Here is a 23,237-nt window from a genome sequence, read left to right as displayed (position 1 = left end):
AATATTCTCCATGCTGCAAATGAAACAAACAAGCAAGAGCGCAACAGGTTATTCACAAAAAGTTCATTGAACAGCTTTGCTTCTTACACCAACCCTCTCAATCAATAAATTAGGATTTTATAGGTGTACCCGTCACTCAGGCTGGGTACTGCCGAGTCCTATGCCACTAAGCAGAAAGTCCATAAAACTAATTTTTAAGGGGTGTTTTTTGGAGAAAGATGCAAGAATAATTTAGCGCTCTGACTGCTCATCATGCTTACATGATATGACATTAATCCCTGCAAATACCAACTTAAATGTTTGCTTTCTTCAGGGTGAGAACAACCATTTGGGAACTGTAACATTCTTTTCTGTGAGATGTAATTTATCAGCCTGTCTCCATAGGAGAGGTGCTCCAGCCTGCAGAGCATCTTCATGGCCCTTCTCTGGACTTGATCCATCAGGTCCATGTCCTTCTGGTTTTGGAGGTCCTGGATCATAAATATCAATACTGTCATCAAAGGGAAGTTTGCAAGCTGAAGTCTGAATGTTCACAGACTAAAACTGGTAACAAAAATATTCCTGTCACTAAACAGAAATGTTCGTGGAACAAATAGCAAAGCCCTTGTCTTGGAGATCCCTTACATAAAAAATGGTGTATTTCTTTTTTATGAGCTCCATCTAACGGTTGATTCTGGTTTTACACAGCTCCTTAGAAATTTTCCACTGTGGATCTCTTACGCTAAGTTTAAGAGAAAAAAACAGCATGTTTCCAACACTAAAATTAAAGAACATACATGGTTGAAACAAATTTACCTTTCATGCAGCAAGGTGAAACCAGCTGTTTCTATGAACACACTGGAAATACTTTTTAGACTTCATGCCTTTTAGTACACCAGTATTTTTTTCAGCTTTACAGTATTTTTCTCCCATTGCAGCCATGGAAATGCACCAATGCTAATCTGGGATTTCTAAATGGAGAGTAGCAGAGCCACATAAGCACAGACCATGGGGCAGCCACTAATCTTAAATCTCAGGTGTTGATTATGGGCCTGAACATCTTCAAAAACATCAAAAAATCATCAAAATATGCATGCATTTTGTCAAGAAGAAAAATAATCTTCCTTATGAAAGAGAAAATTTGTTTAAACTCAAGAAGGTAACAAAAAGTAACAAATAAATTGCATCTCAGTGGTAAGTATCGTTGCTTTTCTACTTGGCAGTTCAATATTATGCAATATTTGCGTGTTTTTTTCTTACTGCAACATATTAGAAAGATGCTGCCTTGAAGAGAATACTAATACTTTTGTGTGAATTCCACCATGCAGAACTGCACCTTCATATCAAAAAGCAAAAGCTTAAATTAAATGCCTTAGCTTTCATCTGCTCTTTCCTATCCCATTTAAAAAGAAGAACTATTCAGCCATAAAACACTAGATATTTACGCATATTTTGTATTCATTTTGCAAGCCACCTCACGTAAGCCACCAAATTTCTTGAAACTGCACTCCCTCTCAAAACCCAGAAGAAGCCACCTCCCATCCCATGGTAGTGACAACCTAAAGAAGTGACTGATAATAAGCACAGAGAATTATTAAACACAATTTAAATGCAGAGTAAATAATCTTGAAAAGCCAGAAGAAAGAAACCAGAAAAACTTTAACTAAAAAAGAAATAAATCTTGTTTTTTACATCATTTATATAAAAAAATGCAAAATACTTACAGTTTACAAGAATGCAAGACAATGCTAGCTACTAGAAATAAGCTTTTCTAAACAATAATTGACTTTTTCACCCCTCAAAAAATGACATTTTGAGGAAACACCATTTAAAACCCAGTGGTCAGCTGAATTACTTTGCATCCCTAAGCCTGTGATATGGCAGGAGACCCCATTGCATCGGTCCACCATGTCATTCCCAGGCTCCTCAGGATACAGCCATGCTCTTCTAAGAATAAATTCCCAGCTCTGCCCTGATGAATGTGGGTGCAACAGCGTAAGCCATGGGTACCTCAGCATCGTACTCCCAGAGCTGGTTCCCCCTCATGTGGTGGCACTTCAGCATGATGACAGGGCCATTCAGCCTCGAGACGTCCAGGCACAAGTCGTCTGTGCGGATCTCTTTGTCAGCAGTGTAAGAAAAGACCTGGAAACAGAGAACCATTGAAGTGACAAAGAGTCAGCAAAAGTTCTAACTGCTGATCACTCCAGTGGAGCAGAACTACTTTCTTCTCCAAACGCTGAAGTGGTGCCTTGGATTTCACAAGTTTCATGCAAGTTTCTCCACTAATGAGTGTCTGCTGTACGTAAGAGAAGGAATACTGAGTTGAGGAAAAACAATTTTATGGGACCAAGCCCAGGAATCACCCCAGCATGCACTCAATTTTACCTCCTGGGAATACTATTTAAGTATGTAATTGTGATCAGTATCTTCAGGAGAAATTTCATAGATCTTAATGATGGATAAATCAAGCCCATCACTGGAAGATTCCAATCTTTCTAAAGTAATTCTTCCTCCTACTATCAACCTTAAGTTTATGTACCAATACTGTTAAAGATCCATATGGATGCAGTTCCGGCTGAGCTCTTGGGGCAGCATCATCAAGGTCCTGGAGCAAGGATCCATCTGGCTGATGTGGAAGAATGCTCAACCAGATCTCAACATTTTGTGGGTGGGTTTGGAATCTGAAGGAGTGCTAAAGAATATTGACTGAACTTCCATGCTAAGTCTAATCCACTGCGGGGTCTCCAGCCAGCTCTCCTGCATGCTCCTTGTGAATAACACAAGCAGCAAAGTATGCTGCCTAGAGAGGGATGAAAATGTAGAAACCACAGAGGAAGGGGGAGGAAATGAAGGAAGCTGGTAGAGAAATGCAAGTATTTACATAAAATTACACAAAGGAATCATCTCCCTGCTCCTAAACCACTGTCTGCGTACTTCATAATGTTGCTGGCCCTACCATAAAAGCTCTTGAATGACCTTAGGAAACTGCATGACCTTTGGTCTGCATTGCTTTGTGCTTTCCTTTTCTTAGAAAAAAGTGAATTATTTTCATAATAAATGAAGGAGACCAGAGAGCAGAGCCACCAGCACCCACCATTCAATTACAAAGAGCATCTGCTCTGCTGTTAGAGCCATGGGGCTGCAGTACCACTGGGGTGGAAATGGGACATGGGAGAAAGGCTGCAGCTAATAAAATAATGTCAAGACCATGGCAAGTGATAGAATTATTATGTCCTATTCGGGTTTTGATTGGTAAAAAATCTATATCTATATAACTGCAATGGAGAAATTGTCTTTTGCTGTCAAAAATATACAAAATACTCACTTAGGTGGCAATGCTTAAATTAACAGAGCCATATAAATAAAAGCACAGACAACTACAGCTTGTGAACATACACATACCATACTTGGTGCTTTCAGAGTTCCTATACAACCTATACCTCTTGTAAAAGGACTACAGTACAATTCAAAGAGCCAGGGCCAAGATCTGAACCACAAATAACACAGTGCCCCAGGGGATGTCTATCCATCAAGACTTCCAGAGAAACACTGAATTGTACTCAAGGAATAAGACTCAAATCAAGCAGCAAATGGAACTTTTTCAGTGAATTAAGCAGAGGGCGGGAGATACCTCATCACTTAGAAATACGATGCTTGGCAGTGGTGTGCTACTAAAGGAAATTCTCCCCATGTTATTTTTAAACCTATATGCTGAGAATAAAGGCAAGGGTTTGGAAGTTGGAGGTTCAGATAAACCTTCCATGGAATTTGAAAGTAGCATGCCAAGGTGGCAGTGGAGCAGGTAGGTCCAAATCAAAGCCACAAGGGAGAGAGCAAGAGCTCCCAGGATCAGTCGTCTTTCCATTTTCTTATTCCACACTCACCAACCCCTTGCATGGGTGAAAATCTGGGATCCAAATGTCAGCAAAGCACCAGCTGCTTGTTGCATTTACTCATCCAGTGTTAAATCGCTGAGATCAAATCTGAGGGTCTCAATGTATTGCTTTGCCTTAAAAAAACCTTGGCCATTGGCCAATACTTGGACTTTTTCTCCAGTGGAAAGAAAGACTTTGAAATACCAACCTGCCACTGTTCTGCAGCTATCACACTCCAAAGCATACCAGCCTTTTGGAAGGGAGTGAAATGAGACCATACCACCTCAAAAAATGCCACCTTTTCTTCACATGGACATTTTCTGTTTCCCTTCCCCACTTTTCTGTGCGCAAAAGCAAGTCCCAGAGCCTTTAAAAACCTATATAACCTCAGCCAAGGTGCTGGAAATTCTGCATATGCACTAGCTCATCCAGTTACATTCTGGAAGTATTTAGAGAAGGGAATGTACGCTGAGGGCTGACCAAGGAACAGATACGGGGGTAATTTTGAAAAGCAGCTCTAACTGTGCCCATCTCTGGCAAATCTCAGCAAGGACTAAAGCATTCACAGCTACTGGAGTAGGTTAAATCCATGGCAGTAGAGGCAGATTTTTCAAACTTTCAATTCATACAAGCTGTCACACAAACACTTCCCAAGTTCCACTCTGTACCCTGAATCTGTGGGTTTTCCAATTTATCTATTTTTACTTTTTTTACAGTAAGATGCTACTTGTCCCTAGTAAGTAAAACCCAAACACTGATGAAAAAAGTCTACACTTAGAAGGCTGATTACTGGTTTGGTCTGTAGAGGTCTGACACATTAACATAGAATCATGGAATAGTCTGGGTTGGAATGAACCTTCAAAGGTCATCCAGTCCAACCCCCCTGCAATGAGCAGGGACATCTTCAACTAGATCAGGGTGTTCAAAACCACATCCATCATCAGATGAGCTGTTATTAGCACATCAGGTCAAGTTCAGAGAAGTACATAAGGTCAAAAAAAAAAAGAAAAAAATCAGGATCAGTTGTGAAGTTTCTTCGAGAGAGCTACAAGAGCAGCCTATGTTCTGGACTAAACTGAAATCTGAGGGATTTACAAACAAATTATTCAACTATTCATGCTCTATCTGGAACAAGAAACATGGCCAAATAATCTAATAATCTGAAAATCACTGGTATAATGTGTAGCACAACGTATGTCTCACTCAAAGTATCAGTTTGGCTTCAAAAATATCACTCAATGAAGATATTGTACAGCTATTTAAACTTTTTCTGTGCTCATTATTAGGAGATTTATCTATTACTATTTATTCTGAAGCAACTTCTAACAAATTTTCAACCTATTTGTGTTTTTCGACACTAAGCATTTGCATCAGCCATTTTCTTCTATCCTCAGAGACATGTTTTCAGCCTCAGAGAGATGTTTTCTTCTGTGTTTTATAAAAAGCAAATACTTATATTTTGAAATATATTTCGATTTGCATATTTCTTTTTCCTCTCATGTTCAATAATTTCAATACCCTGTTCCATTATATCTTTTGAAAAAGTGATGTCTGACGTTTATGACGTCTGATGTCTGATGTCTAATTGACAATTACAGAAGAAGCGTTTGAAAAACACACCATCTAAAGAAAGAAAAATTAATGCTAATTAAGATGATGTAAAATTATCAGGCTAGCATTTTGCTACCATCCACATTAATTATAGATATAATTATATTGATGTCATTTAAAAATAGTGAGGAACACGTTGCATTTTATAGCTAATAGTATATTTCACACTACACATTCCGTGCAAGACAGGAAAGGACTTTCTGAGCAGGAGTCCAGTCTTCTGGTGCCATAAGCACCCACATTTTGGGCTGGTTCATGGACCTCCCGAGTGAACAGCAGTGGGGAGCACAGCCTGGCTCCCCATGACCTGGGCAACACACCAAGTTAATCGCCTGGCTGGTGGCAAAACCTGAAGTCTAACACTAAGTGAGAAGCTTCAGGGGAACATCAGCACATTCACAGACACAAGGTATTCTCTATGGCTTACAGACCCACCAACACCAATTTATTTTATCTTTTTCCTGGACTGTAACTTATTTTATGAATCACAGAATCATAAAATCATAGAATGATTTGAGCTGGAAGGGACCTTAAAGCTTATCTAGTTCCACTCCACTGCCACAGGCAGGGACACCTTCCACTAGACCAGGTTCCCCAAAGCCCCGTCCAACCTGGCCTTGAACACTGCCAGGGATAGGGCAGCCACAGCTTCTGTGGGCAACCTGTGCCAGGCCCTCAGCACCCTTGCAGTGAAGAACTTCTTCCAGTAAATTGATTAGCTGATAACTATATCTTCAGTGTTTTGGCCCCACAACAAATGCAGAACAGCCATGTGGGAAAGGCACACCACAGCTCCAGCAGGCAGTTTCTGTGTCTTCATCAAAGAGGACTTTTTGGAAGACTGGTGTTTGACAGGCAAGTCTATTCTGTATCAGAGAATCACCACACTAACTCTTTGCAGGAAAAAACGCCCAGTTCCAGTACACCACTATACAAAGAACAGCTCTTTAGGAGTAGAATTTTAAAAAAGTATCTGATTTTCATTCCTACTTGTGCAGTATGCGATCTAATCATATGAAAAGAAAGAAATGCACATATGCTTTCCTCACTTCTGCCAAAGCTCCTGCAGCCTTCAGCCATTGACAGGAATGGATAGAGATCAGCAGTATCTGTAAGAGTCCTTCAAAGATGCAGTCCTTCATCCAGAGCCTTTGGGGTTGGATGTATCCAGCTCTGCTTTAGTTCCAGATAATTTATAGAACAGGTTTTAGTTTTCACTACTCTAACAGCTTCCTTTTTTGCCCTGAAAGAAGATTTTTAACCTAAAACCAAACAAACCCACCAGGCGGATATTAACTCCAGTCAAGGGTTAACCTTCAGTTTACTGGGTAACCTGTAAGACATGCCCAGTTCCAAGCCCCTGAAGAGCTCAGGGGTTTCCCTGCAGCCATTCTGGAAGCAGGGATCGGATTTATTTTTAAGAAAGAGGTTATGCCAAAATCATTAATGCCATGAACTCAACTCACCCCATCCCACAGTCATCACTGAACAGCAGAGGTGCTGCCGAGCCAGAGCTGACTTTTGCATTTTGGGAAGTTCATATGAAACTTGTTCTGCCATTGCCTCAACCTCTAACCACCACTGCCAAGAATTCCCTTACCCTGGTGCTCAGCCCCAAGGAGAAAAACATTATAATTTAGAGTGATTCACCGTAATCCAGAGGAACACTGTAATTACCACCAGCTATCACAGACCGAAGTCAGTAGTCGGAACTATACTAAATGGTAAGCATAATAAAAATAAAATATAAGAAAAGAAAATGGAAGGGAAAGGAGAGAAAGGGCAGAAACGGGACTTCAGTGAAAACAAAAGAGGAAGAGAAAAGAGAAGAGAAAGAAAAGGGAGAGAGGAAGAGGAAAAACCTGGTTGGCAGCATCTACTGGGAAGATGTACAGTACCAACTGTGGGAATCTGCAGGAAACACTGGTGTTTAGCAAGGTTTCCAAGGGTTGTTTAGGAACTTGGTTTTATCATGTTCAGAAAACGACACTGGGAAATATGCTGGCATCACCCCTTTTGCTGACAGCAAGCACACCTTCTCACTACTCAAACCTTTGTGCTCCACCAACAGAATCCTTTGTCCTTCTCAAAACCGGTGTTATTCTATAAGGCTTCTAGGTGCATTCAGCATTTTGAACAGAAAATGAAAAAAAATGTTTGTTTTTTCTCCACAGATAGGGATTGTGGAGGGTTTTGTGTGCGTGTTTTGTTTTGGCCTCGTGTTTTTTGGGGGGGTGGGGGGGGTGGTGGTGTCTGTGTTAGTTTGGGGAAGGATTAATTATTTTTTCAGATAGCTGTCACTTCATAAATGATGGTTATATACACATCTGCAACACAAAGCTGTTGTTGCTTCCAGGGTCTCACAATGCCGTGCCAAATTCACACATGTTAGCAGGTACCAGTCAAACACTCAGATTCTGCATTTTATCCACCCAGACTTCCTTACTGTGAATGTTACACATCCAGTGCCTGCCTTCCTGCATTCCCTGGTGACTATTTCTGACAGTGTAAAGAAGCAGCAATTCCATTTTTCCATGGTCTCTAAAAAGAAGACATTATTCTACTTCTACATCTGCTAAATGAAAGATACTGCTATTTAACATGCAGACATGGCTCCTTTGTTCCCCATTAATCACAGTTATCATAACAGTGCTGAAGATCACTGCGGGCTCCATTGTGCTACCTCCTGAGCAAATCCAGAATATTAAGACAGTTCCCACCCCAAAAGGTTTATCCCCTCAGTCCATAACAATGATGCAAAGCCTACAATGAGAATCATATAGCAGCAAAGTGGACTAAGAAAATATAAGCAATAACTAGTTTCATTCATAATGGGTCTGTTTAGATGAAAAGCTGCAGAGAAAGCCAAGTCAAGGAAAACAGGAGATCGTAAAGGTGAAACAGGCAGAAAGAGCAAAGAAGGGCTAAGTTTTGGATAACCCGTTACAAAACCTAGTATTTACCTAAGGTACTACAATTAGTAAAATTGCAGTACTAAACTTATAGTCTGCAACGGGTGCTGTGTTTCCTCACCCAGTGAGCTCTCCAAGGAGATTACTGGGCTGGGATCAGCTGCACAACTACTGTGCAACTCCTCTTTCTGTGTGGAACTTGCATCATTTGCATGGATAAATGTCTAATTGTCACTAAACTAAAGGCTTTGTTCTATTCAGTTTTGTACATAAAATGCTTTTAGATGACTTAGTAACGGCCTTCCATTACAGAAGCATCTCATGAGTCAGACACCTCATATTCCCATCCATTCCCAGCAGTAAGCAAATTATCACAGCATACCAATAAATCCTTACAGACTGAGAGTTTATAAATTATTTTTCTATATACTGCTACACAGAAAGTGCTCCTATTCAAAAAGGCATTTGAAGACATATGCGTTTACTGTGAATAGGAAAAAATTGGAACTATGAAATAGAACAGTTTCTGAAAGACCCATTATTTGGAGCTAACTGGGGAAAAAACAACCCTCTAACAAGCCTTATTGTGTGTGCTGGCTTTCTGAGCTGCCAGTGAGTACTGAGTCTGAACCTTCTGTATAAAACGTTGCCAGAAGGAAGTCATGTTCCCCTTGCACATTTACTTAAACATATAGAACAACACGTTCGTTCCGATCTCCCCCTGCCCCGGGTAAGCTCATACCCAGAAAAATCCCAGCTGACGCAACTGTACATTCATTTAAAATGAATCTTGACAAAACACTCCTCATCCTGTTGGGAAAACAATGTTCCTTCCAAAAAATCCTTCTCCCATGCAGAGCTGCCATGTGCACAAGATGCCGACAACCTAGGCACCTGGTAATTGAGGACCAGAGCCCCATGCCACCTGGGGGAAGGTTTTACATGAAGCATGTTTCTTCCACTTGCCAGCTCAGCCCTCTATGCTCAGCAAACCAATACAGGCTGTAAAACTACAAAAATTCCCCAGATTAGCACGTTTGCTTGGAATTCCAAGTGCCCACTGGAACACTGAGCAGGAGCTGCAGAGCTGCTGTTGCCGTGCAGGATGCTGAGAAATTGTCACATGGTCACAGCCACACTAGTGCTTATACCTCACTGTTCTTATCAGTATGGAAAAAACACCACAATACTTATCCAGAGGATAAATCCAGAGCATCCTGCAGAGCATCCCACTCTGGGGCCCCCAGATTAAGGAAATGGGGCTGTTGGCATAAGTCCAGAGGAGAGCCACAAAGATGCCTCAAGGGCTGGAGCACCTCTGAGACAGGCTGAGAGAGCCGGGCTTGTTCAGCTTGGAGAAGAAGGCAGCTCTGGGGAGACCTCAGAGCAGCTTCCAGTGCTTAAAGGGGCCACAAGAGAGCTGAAGAGGGACTTTTTACAAGGGCAAGTAAAGACAGGACAAGAGGTAATGGATTTAAATTGACAAAGAAAGCATTTAGATTTAGATATCAGGAAGAAGCTCTTCCCTGTGAGGGTGGTGAGGCCCTGGCAGAGGCTGCCCAGAGAAGCTGTGGCTGCCCCATCCCTGGCAGTATTCAAGGCCAGGTTGAACTAGGCTTTGAGTAACCTGGTCTAGTGGAAGGTGTCCCTGCCTGTGGCAGGGGGGTTGGAACTGGATGACCTTTAAGGTCCTTTCCAAACCAGACATTCTGTGATTCTGTGAAGCATCTCAGAAAGAAAGGCAGCCCTTTTCAGCTCTTGATTTTGTTACTCTAAGGCTTCCAGTTAGCTTTGCTGAGGACACACAGGACACACACTCTGACAATGGAGCTGACTCACATACTGATAAAAAAATGCTTTACCCCTCCAGACGTTTCATGGCTGCTCCCTTGGGCACAATGCAACAAAATGGAGAAGCAGGTGGCAGCATGTGATAGCACAGACACCAGGACTGTAGGACACACCAGCTGAGCAGGGAGCCCCGCAGGACCCTTTTCAGGGATTTGCACAGCACAAGAAAGGGTCCTTGTTACTTTCCTGGTGATATTTTTTTCTGACAAAAAAGCAGGTTCATCTCTAGGACAACTGAAGCTCCCAAGAGGAGAAAAGGCACAAGGTGCTAAACAGAACCTGTTGTGCGGGCAGCCAGGAGGAGAGCAGCTGCTGACCTGCGGTGCAATTGTGAACCTGTACAATTCCCCAGCCATTCTTTTTAATAATATCCCTCTCTTGCCTGTGTGAGATCACACAATTTGATTACTGCTGTGAAGACACTCCCAATAATCACAGTAACAGATGACATTCCTATGGTAACACAATGAAAGCCCTTGAGGTATACCCCTCAGGATGACTGTAGGCAGGGAAAACAGATGACTGTGTCACCCTCTACCAGGCCATAGAAAGGAACAGATTTCCTTTAAAATGCTACAAAACCTCAAGTCAGCTGTGGGGAAAAAAGGCATGAGATTGATGGGTCAGTCCCCTCTGTCTGAGGCTGAATATAGTAGCTGTTTTCCCATGATCTGGATGTAGTCACTGCTTTCTTTAATCAGGTACCTTCCTTCTGAAAAAGATCGTTCTTGAAGCAAGTTCACATGCTGCCCACACCTCAGGAGATGCACAGACGTGGTATTCTAGCCCCTAGAGCCATATCCCCACTGTACCTGATCCAAGGACAGGCTTTGCATTTTCCCCCTCCATATAAAGCGAAGAAAACAGTTCTAAGATTGCTTTTTATTTCAAACATCATTAATAACTAAATAAGGATAATCTGAAATGCCCATACCAACATAGCAGCAAATCCTCCACAGTTTTATACTCTGAAAACAATTTTCACATGAAGGGACTCTGTTAAAGTATTTCATTTTTCTTAATTCTTAAAAGAAATTAGTATTTTTACAATCTCATTATCCTTAAGTCCTTTAAAACAATCCTCAGATCTTTAAAACACTTTGTTAGCTGTGAGATATTTAGCCCTGCCTCAAGGCAGATCGCACCCATGCATCGCACTCGACTCTAATGAGCAAGGTATTATTCTCGCTTCATTTTCATTTAGTAGTTTTGTTCTTCACCTATTTCTGTAACAGCACAGCCTCCCCATTTCCCCGCCCCCAGCATTTACATGCCTTCTCTCAGTTCTAATTTCTCATTAGAAGAGAATTTAATAAAGATAACTTTTAATGGGAGTTGTGTATGAACACTAAAGGATGAATAACATTCTGTATGTTGGTCAGGTTTTCCTAGCAAGATGTCCACCAGATGACACATACTGCTCTTTGCTCATGCAAATACAGAGAAGAAGAGCCTCTTCACCCTGCAAGTGCACACCACAGATTCATCTGTGGTTTCTGGCTGATATGAGATGTATAAAGCAGACTGGAGCCAAAATTTCTTTATATATGAAATATACTGGCTTTAGAAAGCTCAGAAAGAATGTTTGTATTTGTCAGTAATTAGGGTTTCTATAGGATAAATAGCCCATACACACACTCACAATCCATCTATCTTTATCTTTACAGTCCTAACTTCAAACCTGATACTTAGGAGGAACTGAGGTTTGGAGACCTAACGGTCATCTAAGCTTTTCCCTTCTCTTTCAACAGACAGAGAAGGGTTTTCCTACCAATGTGCAGAAAGAAAGGGAAACATGCCAAACACCCAAGGCATAAAGAGAATCTTCAACCTTGATCATATGCAGTCTGATTAAAATGCTAACGCTTCCGTCTCCTAAGTCAAATTTAGAAAGACAGTAATGTTTGGGATAAATATCATGGACAACCTTAACTCTAGAAGAAATATGCGAGCTCGGTCTAAAGTCCTGCCTCCTCTCATCTCTTTTTAGCAGATGTGGCACTACAAAATGCCACCCTCATCAAGCATTATCCAATGGGTACATGGTCAAAAGACCTTCCTGGAAGAGATGCCAGCACAAATATAAGGTCCTGCTGAGGGACCTCTATGGCTTTTAAAACTGCAGTGTGTGAAGGCAAGAACAGCCCTCTGCTCTGGGATGTATCAGAAGCTGAATGATAGGAGCTGGAGTCTTTAATTTGAGAAAGCTGTCAGAACTAAGGGGAAGAAGAAGAGAAGGGTTTTCTGAAGGAAAAGCAAAAAAGAGTGGTCAGCAGCCATGCATTGCTCAGTGCCGCAGGCTTCCTGTCTTGATGCTGCACACTACAGCCTCCCTGGGTAAAAGTCCCCTAACTACAAGTTTACATTGCAAAACTCAACTAAACCCAAATGAATCACCCCTGCTAATTTGAATCCAAGGCGTAGAATATGCAAAGTTTACTGTTATTTATAAGGAGAACAGGTACAGTCATCAGCAGTACAATGAGCTACATGACTTCCATTTACCTCTTCACTCCCTTTCAAACATACACAAGACACAAGTGAAATACTCCACGCCCCCACTATTCGAATTTCCACTAATGACAAAACCTCAGCTTGCATGAATGCACTACATTTATTTTTCACATACGCATTTTAGAAACAGATGAATTCAGCCATAAGTCACGTATATTCTCATCCATTTCATCTTAAAAAAGATCCCCCCCCCCCCCCCCCCCGCAATGCCATAAACAGATTAAAATTCATGATCAAATCTTCTAATGTTAGCATCTGAAACTTCAAATGCATTTCTCCACACTCTAAACAGCAGGAATATATTCAATATATTCACGTGGATACTCCACTGGACCTACTGTTATGCAGTGATATGTTCTCAAAATATGCAGCTATTACTTGAAAAAATGGCCAAGTACTCCTAAAACTCTTAATTTCTAAATCTCAAACATTCTGGGACTTTCCTTAATATGATTGCTAATTGCTGCTAGCTTTTCTTATAGTGACCCAACATGCCCACATTTGAGGTGCATTAACTGTAGATTCCTGACGGATTCCCATTTCATCAGGGGGCAAAACCAGAGGGTCCCCAGGAGGAAATGCTGCCACAAATAACACTGCTTTTTATTTTTTTCTTAATTTTACCTGATTTCCTCCCATGCCGTGGCAGTTGAAAATGCCCACTTTTTCATTTTCCTTGCGGCCCATGTTGTCTAAACACTGGTTGGTTTCAACATTCCTGATCTGGAGAAAGAAAGAGATTAAGCGTTCCTTGAAAAAAAATGCCTGCAAATGTCACATTTGTGCAGAAAAGATCACGGTGCTGTAGAAGGAAGTCCATTATCCATGCACTTGACTATACAAATACATTTTAACTCGCAATCTGTAAATATGTCACACTCCCAAAAGAAAAAGAAAATAATTACAAAGAATAGAATGAGATTTTAAATTACATATTAAGTGTAAGTATGAACAGCATCCTAGGCAAATCTCATCCAGTGCCTTGCATTGTTTTTTTAACAAATATAATATGCTTTTACTTCTAAACAACACAAAACTATCATGTCCTTGCCCGCAATACACACTTTTATTTCCTTCTAGGAGGGCTGACTCTTGTGAGAGAGAAAAACTGAGTATGAACAGCAGTGGACATCTGATTCATTCAGAGCAGAGGCCATTGGAAAGGTTTGTGACTAATTGCATGCTTTTTAGAAGTTTTTAAATAAATGAATCTATTCATTCTCAGAAAGAACAAACACACCTAGTGAACATCTCTGGTTAAACAGAGCATTTCCACACCAGTTGTTCTGATGCAGCTGGGAGGAAGGCAGCATTACAAGCAGGTTGCCTGTGATGCAGTGCTCAGCTCATGCAATTGCAACCAAAAAACATCAGAGCAAGAAGCAATGAGGAGCAGCAGGGTAAATACCAGAGCATCGCTGCTCTAAATCTTATTTTTAGAATATGTGTTTATCCAGGAAAATGGCTGGGTATAAAAGCAATCAACCAATTCCAGCTTTGTAGGAGAGAAGCAGGAGATACCACAATCTCCCTGAAGCTCTCCAACCTTGCAGCCTCCACGATGGTGTGTGCTTTAAGTCTATAACACATGTGCATTTAATATTATTTTTCTTAACCCTCCTCATGCACCTGTCAGCAGAGCTTTACAAACACAGCTTCCCTGGTGTCGTGGTTTAAACCCAGTCAGGTAATTCGTTCGCTCACTTCCCCCCCTTTCTTGCCCTCCCCCTGCTCTCGGAGGGACGGAGAGGAGAATCAAAAGAATGCAACTCCCACGGGTTGAGATAAGAACAGTTTAGTAACTAAGGTATAACACAAATCACTACTGCTACCACCAATGATAATAATGATAAAGGAAATAACAAGGGAACAGAATACAACACCTCAGCACCAGCTGACCGATAACTCGCCCCCCAAGCCCGACCAAGCTCCGACCGATACCTCCTCCAACCCTGCAGTCTCCCAGCCCTTCCGGCTAACTCCCAGTTACATCCTGGGCATGACGTGCTGTGGTATGGAATACCTCTTTGGTCAGTTTGGGTCAGGTGTCCTGTCTCTGCTTCCTCCCGGCTTCCCCTCCTCCCTGGCAGAGCATGAGGCTCACAAAGTCCTTGGCCAAACCAAAACATCTCTATCAGCTCTGTTCCCGAGCCGAAAGTCAAAACACTGCACTGCACCAGCTACCAAGGAGGAGAAACATGACTGCTACTGCTGAACCCAGGACATTATCCACCCCTTATTCCATACCATTCACGTCATGCTCAGATCCCACATTTTCAATATACCATCACTCTTATCTTAGTGCACGGACCAGTCCCTATAAAGCTGCTGTGTCCATCTGGTCCATGATGTCAGGCTCCACCGCTTGTAACAGTCTTCCAGAGCAGGAGAGACTGTGTGCAGTGTTCACACTTGTGAATAACCTTGGCAATAGTGTCCATTGCTAAGTCCACCCCTTGATCATGAGTCCATCTTTGTGCTGCATCTCTGCTCTGATGGCCAGAAGTGCCATGGGCCCACTCAAAATAATTCACTGTCCCCTTTAGCAGTTTCTGCAGCTTCTTGCTGGGGACTCCATACAGCTGCCTTCCATCTCCGATGCTTCCAAAGCACTGGAGGGGCCCAGTGGACTAGATACTTGCCCATACTGTCCCACACACCCTGCCACTCAATACTGTCCAGCCTTGGGGAAAACCTCTTGGTCCCCCTGAATCGTCGTCTAACCCCAGACAAGACCCAAACCTGACTCTGCTTAACTTTTGAGATCAGACAAAATGGTTGTGGGTAGAACACAGTCTGTGTGTGTGCCAACATGCTGATCCCCATCACGATCAGCAGGCAGGTCCCAAGGATACCCAAAGGCCATTCAAAACCTTCAGAACTCTCAGTTGATGCTGCTGTGCTTGTCACTGGGGCTGGTGTAGCTGCTGTGCTTGCCGGCTCTCCCACCGCCAGCTTCTCTTTTCCTGAGTCCAGCTCTTCCTCCTCTGCCTTGCTGGGAAATGCTGCGTGGTCTCCTGCATCCTCCTGGGGCTCGGCGGGCGGCTTCCGGGGAATGCTGTCGGCTGTCGCGGGGCTCGGCTCGGCCGCGGGGCTCAGCTCCTCCGCGGGGCTCGGCTCCTCCGCGGGGCTCGGCTCTTCCGCGGGGCTCGGCTCCTCCGCCGCCTTCTCCCGCTGCTCGGCAGCCGCCTCCTTCCTCTCCTCGACCGCCCCGACCTCCTCCATCGGCAGCCGTCCCCTCGCGGCCTCCGGCCCCGCTCCCGCCGCCGCTTGGTCCCCGGGGCCGCTCTCCCGGGCCGCTTCAGCAGCCGCCGGCTCCCGGGGCCGCTCCCCCTCAGCTCCCCGCAGTCTCACGAAGATGGAGAGTAGGGTGAGGGCCAGGACGGTGAAGAGCAGCCGGACGGCCAGGTACAAGTCCACGGTCACGTCCGTCCCGCCCTGCTGCTGGAGCCCACCCGTGTTACAAGCCATTGCCATAAAATACAGTGAGACAAGAACCTTAGCCCAGGCCCCACACTTGATAAACACTATCACAGCAAATACCGGCTCTACGTAAGTTACAACGGTCTGAAGCTGTGAGATCAAGAACAACAACTCTGATACCCAATAAATCAGCATTGTGACGAATGACTATTAATCCAGTCAGATCTGTCGTTATCTCAACCCTTCGTGCCCCACGTTGGGCGCCAAAAAGAACTGTCGTGGTTTAAACCCAGTCAGGTAATTCGTTCGCTCACTTCCCCCCCTTTCTTGCCCTCCCCCTGCTCTCGGAGGGACGGAGAGGAGAATCAAAAGAATGCAACTCCCACGGGTTGAGATAAGAACAGTTTAGTAACTAAGGTATAACACAAATCACTACTGCTACCACCAATGATAATAATGATAAAGGAAATAACAAGGGAACAGAATACAACACCTCAGCACCAGCTGACCGATAACTCGCCCCCCAAGCCCGACCAAGCTCCGACCGATACCTCCTCCAACCCTGCAGTCTCCCAGCCCTTCCGGCTAACTCCCAGTTACATCCTGGGCATGACGTGCTGTGGTATGGAATACCTCTTTGGTCAGTTTGGGTCAGGTGTCCTGTCTCTGCTTCCTCCCGGCTTCCCCTCCTCCCTGGCAGAGCATGAGGCTCACAAAGTCCTTGGCCAAACCAAAACATCTCTATCAGCTCTGTTCCCGAGCCGAAAGTCAAAACACTGCACTGCACCAGCTACCAAGGAGGAGAAACATGACTGCTACTGCTGAACCCAGGACACCTGGCTTCTCCTCACTCTCAACAGCACAGGCTGATTTTCTTACAAATGTGTGCAAAGCAAAAACACACCTCAGGGTACCGCACTCCACCCGTAAAACTGTCAGGAAGCCCTGTATTTTGAGAGTTTTCAGTGGCACTTAGTACAACTCTCAGTCATCTGTGATGCTCCATGCTACAGCTGCACCCAGGACAGAGGCTCAGCAGGCCCAGCTGTCAGCACTAAACTAATGCCACCAGACTGGGCTTGCCAAGGAAAATGAGAGTGAAATCTGATTAACGACGATGGGGCAGAGCAGCTCAGCAAAGCTCACTTGGTCACTTCTTAACCTGCTCTAAGGCTGTTAATAACACAGAAAGGAGTGGCACTACCTTGTGCTGGTGTGTAACCTCTTGGAGGCTCATGATCTTAATTGCTCAATCCTCCAAGAGCTGCCAAAATTAGGAGAAGGGCTGTTGGCATGTGCAGCTGGCTCATCCACCCAGGGGTTCAGACCTCAGGCACCAGCTGATAACCACACCGCTGGTTTTCACCACTGCTTTTAAAACAAATGGCCCCTCTTTAGAGACATGTATCCTCGCCCTACATGCGGCTACGTATGTGTGTCTTTCTGGCATGTACATGCCAGGAATCAGCTGCAGCACTGCCAGCAGCAGAAGTGATAAGCCAGCTCATGGGCAAACCTTCCTCCTCTCTTCTCCTCCACCACATGCTACTACTCTGCAGATTACCAAAGAAACTGCAGATCACCAACCTGTACCCTATCAATTACCTCCTATGATAATCCCAGGGTTTTTTCTCAAATAACCTTTTTTAGTAGAAATAATTTCAAGCATATCACAAGAACGGCAGTTTTCTTTTCTGGCAAACCCTTGATTCATTAAAGCTGGGAATAAAATAAATACTGCCTTGAAAACTCAGCTATGATTATTATGTCTCAGGTTTACAAAATAATTCTTGTCTCATGTTTACTTTGTATTCAATGCTGCACAATTGAAATGTAAAAAAGAACATTCAGTATTCACCACATTTTGCACATTTTATTCTCATTCCGAGGTATATTATCCATCTAGGAAATTCAAAACTAATACAGTCCCTGTATATAAGTTATGTTCTAACTGAATAGAAAATTTAGTTGCAAATAAGGGCTTGGCAACCTTTAGGATCAACCTGTTAAGCATGCAATTAATGTGCTTCAGAAACTACTTAAGAATTTCAGTTCTGTATAACACCACACTTTAGAAATCTCACAAATTGTGCATTTCATTTATAAAAGCAACAGGCATATATCAATTAGTTGTGCAACAGCCAAATAAAATCCAAATTAAAATGTAAACCAACACTATTATTTCTAACAGGTTGGGCAGTGCAACTGAGCCATGTGTGAACATTGTCTGATTTGAAGTCACACCTGCACTATCTTGCAGGAGGTCATAAGCAAGGATGTTTATCCCAAATGTGTTGAAATGATTCACGCTTTTCGTCACTGTTTATATTAGAAAAGAACAAAATATGCATTCACACACTCTATTTGGAGGCCCAGTGTTGAATGCTCCTTACATTTAGATTGCACTATACTAAAGAATAATTTTCTCAGATTTATTACTGAGCCTGATTCTTAACAGCCAGCAAACCCACGCTCCCACCTGCAGGCTGCTGAGCTTCATATTCTCTTTTCTTTCTCTTTCATCATTTTTTGAGCCACAGAGAAGTGTCTTCCTCTCCTGACTAGCCACCGCCTCCCATGATGCATCTCACATAGCCCCTGGGCACATTACGGACCGTTTGTGGACTAATGATGCCAGTTGCACAGGCAAGCCAGTTTGCCCCACCTGAGATTACATATCTGCTGAAAGAGGGGAAAATGACTGAGAAATGCACTCCTGATGTTTTAGAAATTGTCCATTACTGCTGATGATGGTACCTGAGCTTCAGGTCTAAAAATCCACTTTACTGCTCAATTGGCAGTCAGCAGCTACAATAGTCAAGTGTGAGTTTTAATTTTTAGATCCTGCTTGAACTGCTGTTTCCATAGAAACTGAGGCCTTGTTGGTAAAAATAAGGTGTTTTAATAACTATTTTATTACTTTCTCATACTTTCATTTTGCAGTCTGACAATATCATACAAAACCTTATTATTTGACACTTGTTAGATGAGCACCTTCCTTGCTGTAAACACTATGTTTCACTTTTTCTTGTCATAGTTAAACTGGAAACCCTACTGTGGCTTTTATTCGGCACTACAACTGCAAGTTTAAGTAATAAGCTACTTTCCTGGATGTAAAAAAGTAAAATTTGATCATTTGACTGCTTTTTCATCCGTGGCGATCTTTAAATCAAGCCATTCAAGAGCTTTTAAAAGTCAGCGTAGTTACAACTCCATAGAATATTTTTAACAGTGAACTACCTGAATCTGAAAAAGATTCTAGCTTTGGGTGGTACTAGAACTGGCAGATTATTCAGAATGCCTGTGATACCCAGCTCCAGGCAGCCCTGCTGGAAAACTCAGTGTCAATTAGCAAACACATTTCTTTTAGAAGAAAAAAAGCAAAAAAACCCAAAGCTTTTTCTACTGTACGTGTAAGTGATCAGTAATGATGGAAAGTTTCCTTCGACTACTGCATACTACTTATTTATTTCAAAATATTAGTTGCAAATCTCTCTTTTCCAATATACTACTCAATTTAAAAGATAAATTTTTAATGGTGAAAGTATACATTCAGAATAGCAATGCCCTCCTACGAAAGATTTAGAGGAGATGCAACCTTCTCAGAGGTAAAGATAAGTTAGATGCAGGGACTGCACACAAGCACTTCACTCCTTTCCTCCAAACCAACTCATCTCTCAGCAGTTCCCCCCTTGTGTTGGGTACTTACTGTTTTAGTGTAACCAAAGAAAATGGTTCATACCTCACCAAGCGAGTAATAGCGCCGTGGAATCTGGGAATCAGGATAAATGTTTTCCAAGTACCACGAGAAGGGTTTACACTTCAGATTTTCTCTCAGTGCTTTCCTGATGGATACATCACCATAATCCACCTTAACAACACCTGGAATTGTTAAGAGAATAGATGATCAAAGCACAGGTTTTGTAAAGATGCAGAGCATGCATCGCAGATTCTTCTCCCATTGTCATGACTTCCTTTTTATCAATACCCACTTGCTGGAATTATTGTGCAGCAGTAAGTGAATGCATATGCAGTTGCCACACCATAGATCTTTACAAGCATTAAATGATTAATTTTTGCAATTTCAATTTTGCAAATTGAATCATAGAATGTTTGGGTTGGAAGTGATCTTAAAGATCACCTAGTTCCAACCCCAGAATATTATTTTTTTTTTCTTTCCAGATTATTTTATCAATCTGGAAAGGCAGGACCCCTGAACTCCTTGATTTCTTCATATTCTAAAATAAAGAAATCCATTTATATTTTTACAAACCATTTTTTCCAACGCATCTTGCTGGTGTTTTCCAGCACTCTGCTGAGAGAAAGAACTTGTGTGAGGCATGGCTATTTTACTGTGTAATCTAGATCAGCCCTTGGGTGATTTCAGCTGCAAGGATACAATCTCTATTTGAGGAACCCTGCTGCTCCTTCCCTCCTATGCCCTACAAGGTCCCACAGGCCTCCGGCTCAGCCCACAGTACAACTCACAGCATAGCTATCATCAACAGTATTATAAAATTAAATGTCTCCTGTAATAAGGCAGGGAAGGGGGAACAAAGTGGCAGGTTTCTGCAGAGAGCAGCCAGTGCTGCTTATTTATTTCAAAATATTAGTTGCAAACCTCTCTTTTCCAATATACTACTCGATTTAAAAGATAAATTTTTAATGGTGAAAGTATACATTTAGAATAGCTGCACCCAGAGCCCCTATCACAGGCAGGGCACTGGTGGCATGGTTCTCCTCAAGAGAGATGTCACAGTTAAATTGTTGCCTTGTCTGGTGGGGCCATTCCTACTGCAAGCCTATATATGAGACCTGAGCCAGCAGCATCCTGCTGCCCATCAGGAGTGGTGCATGGGCCACAAATCAGAAGTACAGGTCATGATGAGAAAAAAACCAACAGAATTATCAGCAATAAGAGGAGAAATCAGTTAGAAATCCCCCACTTCTATAGATGAGGCTCTCAGTGATATGGTTTAATGGTGGTCTTGGCAGTCCTGGAGTAATGGTTGGACTTAATGATCTTACGGGTCTTTTCCAACCTAGTTGATTCTGTGATTCTATGTACCAGTGGTGGAAGACCATGAACACCTGCCTGACTTCAAAGCTATCTGTTTAATCTGTGTGAAAACATTTCTGCTATCAGAAAAGAGACTCTTTATAAAAACAAAAAAATTAAAAAAAAATGTTTTTCAGGTAAGCTTTAACAGGCAAGGGTCTGCAATTACTGCCTCTTCTGGTAAAAAAGACGTGCACTACTGCTATTATTTGTGCTACTCAATCCTTATCTATAATTAAGCTAATCTGCCTCATGGGAAGGCACTGGAAGTGCTAGCAGAAAAGCAATATCTGTTTCATACTGCTTTGTACTGTGGGGATCTGATGAAGCTGAACATGAGGAAAAAGGATATTAGCACAGTTATATTCTGAGATGGCAAACAGCACGGCCTACCCCCACCGTCTGCACGCAGTTTGATATTTGAGTTACGAACAAAATCAAAACCACTGTCTCTCAATAAAAATACCCTGTGGATCAACCAAACACCTTGTTTCAATTTTGCTTTACAGTTCTCACAGGGATTTTTATTTCTGCGCTTGGTTCAGCCCTGAAATTGCTGGATTAGAAAAAGGAATAAATGTTTTTTCCATTTAATCTGATTCAACTTCATCTTGAGTTTTCTGTCATTAAATAAACTCCAGCTTTCATAAAACACAGCTGCAGATAGGGGTAGTCTTTGGTGGGTGTGGCATGCTCACGCAGGTTTATTTTGAGGCTTTTCAGGTCCTGGAACCACACATCAGATGCAGAAACCATGGTCACTGTACCCAAGGTCACCGAGGCACTGACACAACCCCTTTAATCCAAGCTGTCCTTTCCTTTTCTCCCCACAGGCTCTTAACACATGTTGACAATACTCCCTGCTAAAACCCTAACAGGTTCTCCTTTCCCAAGGCTCTATTATACATAGTTCTCATCTTGCACAAACTGGACTGGCTCATTTTGTTGCAGTCGTTCAAGTTACATGTGGCAATGCCAGCACCCTCCTGCTTCATCTTCAAGCAAGGTCCTCATTTGTAAGGTTCTTCATTAAATCTTTACACTCCCTTCTGCTCAACTTAAAACCAAGCTATTATGAATCAATACTTATGTATTGTCACTACTTGTTAAGGAATCGATGGGACTCAGAGGAAATCTAAAAATAATTAATAACTAATAAGGCTGCTTACAGTTAAACAAGAAAACATAAGTAAAATGTCCCTAGGTGAAAAAGAATACAGAAATCTCATAAGAAGCTACAGGAAGTGTAATGTGCAAAAGGATGGATTAAAAACATCGCAGGAGAGAGAAGCAGATTGTTCTAGCAGAGCAGTAGATGTGCTCCAAGTAGAACAAATTAAATGGTTGTAGCATTGCATTGCAGCTGCACTTTTTTCTAACGTGCATGACCTGCGAATAAGCATACAAGGGCATAGTTTCAAAATTGGCAAAATGTACCATTTCTGCAGAACAAGACAACAATTCATGGTGACAAAGATTAAAAACAAACAAATAGAAACCAAACAAAGAAAACACAACCCTGGAATGGACTAGGAGTTGTAGAACTGAGAATAATTAACTTTATGTAAGAATACCACTTTGAAAAAATAATCCAAATTAGGCTTTTGCTATCTTCTGCTGCCTTGAAAAGCCTAAAACAAAAGTGTGTGTGTGTCATTGAAGAGATATTCTAGTATATTCAAAGAGGGGGCAGTGTGACCAGAGAAGCCAGGCTATGCACATCTGCCCATTAGCCCTGGAAGCCTGTATCACTTTGCTCAGAAGCCAGCTCATTATCCAAGGTGCTCCCTTTAAATGAGAAATCTAAGAACCAAGTTGGAGGCCACGGGAAACCTCCAGAGATGGAGATAGTTTAGTTTGAGTTTTGCTTTTTCACCACCAAAGCAGTACTCAAAATTATTATGTTCCACAGGATTGAAGACGGCAACGAGCTAAATTAAAAATGAGTCTGCAACACTTGGGTGCCTGGTTTGGCACGCATGACAGAGAACCAATGAGAACACTTGCCAA

At 42.4% G+C, this 23,237-nt stretch overlaps 1 protein-coding gene across 4 annotated transcripts in view; it reads right to left on the bottom strand.

Annotated features, from left to right (window-relative positions):
• GALNT13 (polypeptide N-acetylgalactosaminyltransferase 13) overlaps window positions 1–23,237 on the bottom strand; it is a 156,332-nt gene that overhangs the window by 12,212 nt on the left and 120,883 nt on the right. For 3 of the 4 annotated variants that reach the window (XM_061446035.1, XM_061446045.1, XM_061446056.1), the window contains exons 10-12: window positions 19,911–20,050; window positions 13,370–13,468; window positions 1,990–2,124 (exon numbers count right to left, since the gene is read on the bottom strand). In XM_061446035.1, coding sequence (XP_061302019.1) covers window positions 1,990–2,124; window positions 13,370–13,468; window positions 19,911–20,050 — 374 coding nt within the window. Of the gene's footprint in view, window positions 1–1,989; window positions 2,125–12,236; window positions 12,291–13,369; window positions 13,469–19,910; window positions 20,051–23,237 lie in introns of those variants that run through there. The other variant, XM_061446065.1, reaches the window with a different exon arrangement.

Source organism: Pezoporus flaviventris, unplaced genomic scaffold (genome assembly GCF_033815535.1).
Source record: "Pezoporus flaviventris isolate CSIRO_AGI_PZ_B2104156 unplaced genomic scaffold, CSIRO_AGI_Pfla_v1 ptg000001l, whole genome shotgun sequence".
Classification (NCBI taxonomy): domain Eukaryota; kingdom Metazoa; phylum Chordata; class Aves; order Psittaciformes; family Psittacidae; genus Pezoporus; species Pezoporus flaviventris.
This window is presented reverse-complemented; position numbering and strand designations above follow the sequence as displayed.